Source organism: Acanthisitta chloris, unplaced genomic scaffold (genome assembly GCF_000695815.1).
Source record: "Acanthisitta chloris isolate BGI_N310 unplaced genomic scaffold, ASM69581v1 scaffold19255, whole genome shotgun sequence".
NCBI classification, from domain to species: domain Eukaryota; kingdom Metazoa; phylum Chordata; class Aves; order Passeriformes; family Acanthisittidae; genus Acanthisitta; species Acanthisitta chloris.
Window position 1 is genome coordinate 2417 of NW_008672349.1, and position 4451 is coordinate 6867.

At 56.7% G+C, this 4451-nt stretch overlaps 1 protein-coding gene across 1 annotated transcript in view; it reads right to left on the reverse strand.

Moving 5' to 3' along the window:
- The window catches only part of KANSL2 (KAT8 regulatory NSL complex subunit 2), a gene marked incomplete at both ends in the record, with an annotated part of 9717 nt that overhangs the window by 936 nt on the left and 4330 nt on the right, over positions 1–4451 (reverse strand). The window contains 2 exons of the mRNA XM_009074489.1: positions 1416–1669; positions 3985–4081. Of these exons, the coding sequence (XP_009072737.1) occupies positions 1416–1669; positions 3985–4081 (351 nt within the window). The remainder of the gene's footprint in view (positions 1–1415; positions 1670–3984; positions 4082–4451) is intronic.

Genomic DNA, 4451 nt, shown 5'->3' on the forward strand with positions numbered 1-4451 from the left:
TGTGGGGCACAGGGGCTGGAGCCCAGAATGGCATGTTGTCTCCAAAGTGTGCCTGCAGCACCTGGGAGGGCTGTGACAGGCTCTGATCCTGTGTCCCTTCTCCTGGTTTCACACATCCTCCAACTACCGTGACACCACCCATGAGGTGGTGAGCTCCAAGAACTCCTCCACGTGCCCTCTCTGCTGAGGGGACAGGCTGGGATTGGGACGGGCTGGGGTTCGGGAAGAGTATGGGATTGGGAGAGAAGATTCACGAGAGAACAGGATTTGTTGTGACTCTGGAGAGTTTGCCATGGGGTGAGAAGGCTGTGACTCACGGGTGGCACTTCCCCAGCCTGGCACGACAGGAGTGAGACACAACACAGATGCCCCAAGCAGCCGCTGCGGCTCCGCGGGAGTGGAGCCCTCCCAGAGCACAGGAGGGGAAAACAGATCCATTTTCCCTTCTAACCCCCAAAATGCCTCTCCTGTTGGCACAGGAAGGGGTTGGAATCTACTTTGAGCCCCCAGCCTGACCCCTTGCTCCCTCCTCCCTCAGCAAACCCCAGCCTGAATCCGAGGTTTGCCTCCACAGCAGTGCTTGGGGATCTCCAGAGCATCCAAGCGCAGAGGTGACACCTCACTTGGAGAAACAGCTCCCAAGGATTGTGGTAGTTTTGCTTTGATTAAACACATTTCCAAGGGTTTTGGGCATGTTGGATTAAATGCCAGAATAATCTGGAGATTAAATCCTCATGTTTTCTTCATGGGAGAGAAAATGGAGGGAAAAATCCTTTTTTAAGGCCCCTAAATAGGGATTTAAATGCCCACAGCCCTGGCAGCAGAACACATGGATCCTAGACCTTCCCCATTCCTGCACTTGCACAGAAACCCAGGATGGTTTGGGCTGGGAAGGACCTTAAAGCTCATCCACGGGCAAGGGCCATGAGCAGGGACACCTTCCCCCAGCCCAGGCTGCTCCAAGCCCCGTCCCGTCCAAAAAAACCCAGGGATGGAGCAGCCACAGCTGCTCTGGGCACCCTGTGCCAGTGCCTCACCACCCTCACAGGGAGGAATTCCTTCCCAGTATCTAATCTAATCTGCCCTCTGGCAGTGGGAAGCCATTCCCTGTGTCCTGTCCCTCCAGGCCCTTGTCCAAAGTCTCTCTACAGTTCTCCTGGAGTCCCTTCAGTCACTGGAAGGGGCTCTAAGGTGTCCCTGGAGCCTTCCCTTCTCCAGGTGATCCCCCCAGCTCTCCCAGCCTGACTCCACGGCAGAGCTGCTCCAACCCTTGGAGCATCTCCGTAGCCTCCTCTGGCCTCACTCCAGCGGCTCCACATCCTCCCTGTGCCAAGGACCCCAGAGCTGGATGCTGTATTCCAGGTGGGCTCTCAGGAGGGCAGAGACACATCAGCCACAGCCTAAATCCCACTTACATCACTGAATTCCAGGGGCAAACTCTCCGTGGGCTGGAGCTCAGCTGCACTCAGGTACAGGTCTGAGGGGGCTGCTCCCAGCTCCTGGGGAACCTCCAGGCCCTGCTCAGGGACATACATCTGGGGGGGCAGGCGCAGGTGCAAGGGGCAGCAGGGCTCCTCCGACAGGCTCACGGGCACGGGCTTGGTGCAGGGAACCTCCTCAGAGCCCTGGCACAGCTTGAACAGCGTCTGGTTCGTGTCCTGGCAGATGTCTAGGAAAAGCTGGTCAAGGAAAGGGGTACAGGTACAGCCAGACATGTATCCAGAGGGATAAACACTGTCAATCCCCACCCCCTCAGCCCCCAGCAAACGGTGTTAAACCCCCATTTCACCCAGATCTGCAATCCAGACCCAGAGCTGCATCCTGACTGCCCAGTGATTGGGGATTTCCATGATGGAAAACTGGGACAACAGCCCCAGTCTGCCAGTGGGGGTTGGGAGATGTGGCTGGACCCAAACCACTCAGGATGGATGTCTCAAAGGCACAGGATTAACTTTTGTCTGCAGACATCCATGGAGAAGGATCAGCTCCAGCCCACAGGGAGATCCCAGCACACACAATGCCTTTTCCACAGCCAGGAGTTTAGTTCCGGCATTTCTGTCTTCCCAGTGTATTTTCCTTCCCAATGGGAAACCTGTTCCTGCCAGAGGTGTAAATGGGATTTCCTGCCTTTAATCACAAACAGAAACTGCTCCAATTGCATCACACTGATGGAGCAATCCAGCACCACAAAGGAGCTCCGGATCAAATCCTATGTTTCTGATCCCACCCTCTTCCAAACCCTTCCTCCTCCAACTCTTTTCCTCTTCTGACCCCTTCCTACTCCATCACCCTTCCCTCCTCCTTTGATCTCTTCCTCCTCTTTCAATTCCTTCCTCTTCTTCCAACCTCTTTTCCCACTTCCCATCCCCTTTTCCCAACCCTTTCCTCCTCTTCCTTTCCCCATCCTCCTCTCCCAATCCTTTCCTCCTATTCCACCCAGTAACATTCCAGCTGCTCTCCAGGTCTGGGGGTTCCCACACACACCACACTGTGGGACAAGGAAACAATTCCAAACCCACATAACCTGGGAAAAGGCTCCAAGCTTAACCCAGTTTCCTAAGCTGTCTAGAACTGAGACTCATCCTTCCCTCCTCCCCTCCCTGCTCCCAGGATTTCCCCTGGATCCACTTCCCAGCAGGCCATGGGGAGCTGTAATCCAGGCTGGCAGCAGCGCTGGGAGCTCAGCCCAGCAGGGATGACACTCCAGGGCAGATGTGAGGAGGGACAGGGAGGGGGAAGCACATCTGCATCCCCCGGGAGACTCCCAAGCTCCAACGCCAACTCCATCGGTGCCAAAGGCACAGCTTGCCAAGGTGACAGCAATCCCAGGCTCCACCTGGAGCCTTCCCAGCCCCCCTCCCTGTCCCCTCAGTGCCCTGTCACAAACAATCCAACTCCGGAGAGCAAACACAGCCCAAGAGCCTCCTGGTAGAGGCTCCGGTGCAGATGTTATCAGCTCTGATGCAGATGTTATCAGCTGGGCAGGAATGGCCCCAGGAACAGCTTGTTTGTGTCAGAGTCAGCTGAGAGCTTCGTCAGCCCCAGCTCTGCCCTCCCAGCACCAGCTGCCAACAGCAGCTTCTCCCACTGTTCTGCCGGGATTTATCCTGTTTATTTTGAGATATGTGGTGGTTGGAGAGAAACAAAGGCCTCAGCTCCTGCTCCCTGCGGGAGAGTGCCAGCTCTGGGGACAAAGGAAATCCAGGAGCTCCCGCAGACCTGAGAGCTCCCAAAAACCCAAGAGCTCCTACAAACCTGACAACTCCCACAGACCTCAGAACTCATCCGTCCCCAGGTCCCAGCTCCATTCTGGGACCCAGTGCTGGAGCTTGTCCTGCCTCACAGCAGCTGCTCCTGCAGCCCTGACCCCATCCAAACCTGGACACATCCACACACTCCTACACAGACAGAAGCAGATGGAGCAGATGCACCCAGGGCAATGCTGGGGCTGTGGATCCCATACTGGGGGGTGATCCCTCAGCTGGGGGATCCCAGTGCAAGTTTCAGAGCTCTCACAGAGCTGAGGCAGTTCTGGGAGTTGAACAGCCTGAGGCTGTTCAAACACACACACAAGAACCACTGAAGGGGTCACAGAGGCCAAGCTGGGCCATGGCAGCTCCAAGCAGGCTGGGAACTGTCCCCTCATCCCTGAGGACATGCTCCAGCGGTCAGACAGCTCTTCCCACGCACATCCCTCCCAGCTCCTGCCTCCCTCCCTTCCCTTGGTGCCTCCCAGTGAGCTGCCCCCCCTGTCTGGATGCTCTGGAGGCTGTGGTGGGCCCAGCCCTGGGCTGTGTCCCTCCCACACGAATTGGCTGTTCCACGCGGACAGGAGAGCCAACAGACTGGGAGAAGTTTCCTTTGGGCTCCTGCTTGAAACCAGCGGCTACGACAAACCGATGGCCTTGATTTAGGGCCAGGGAGGGAGGAGGGAGGGGCAGAGATAGGGCAAACAGCTGGCAAAGGGCAGGGATCAAAGGATACGAGTGAGGCAGTGCCGTGTCATTGGCAGCGACTGGTTGGAGCATCGCACGTCGTCCACAAAGGCCAAGCAGCGCTGGCTGGAGCGGGTGGTGTGCGCCTGGAATCATGGAATCCTGGAATGGTTGGGCTGCAGGGACCTTAGAGCTCCTGTTCCACCCCCTGCCATGGACAGGAACACCTTCCACTAGCCTAGATTGCTCCAAGCCCTGTCTAAACCGGCCTGGAACACTTCCAGGGATGGAGCAGCCACAGCTGCTCTGGGCAACCTGTGCCAGTGCCTCACCACCCTCACAGGGAAGAATTCCTCCCCAATATCCCACCTAAATCTCTCATCTCTTAGTTTAAAACCATCTCCCTTCATCCCATCACTGTCTGTCCATGTAAAAAGTCCCTCAGCCTCTTTTTTGCAAGCCCCTTGAGGCACTGAGAGGGGCTCTAAGGCCTAAGCTGCATCCCTTTTCTCCAGG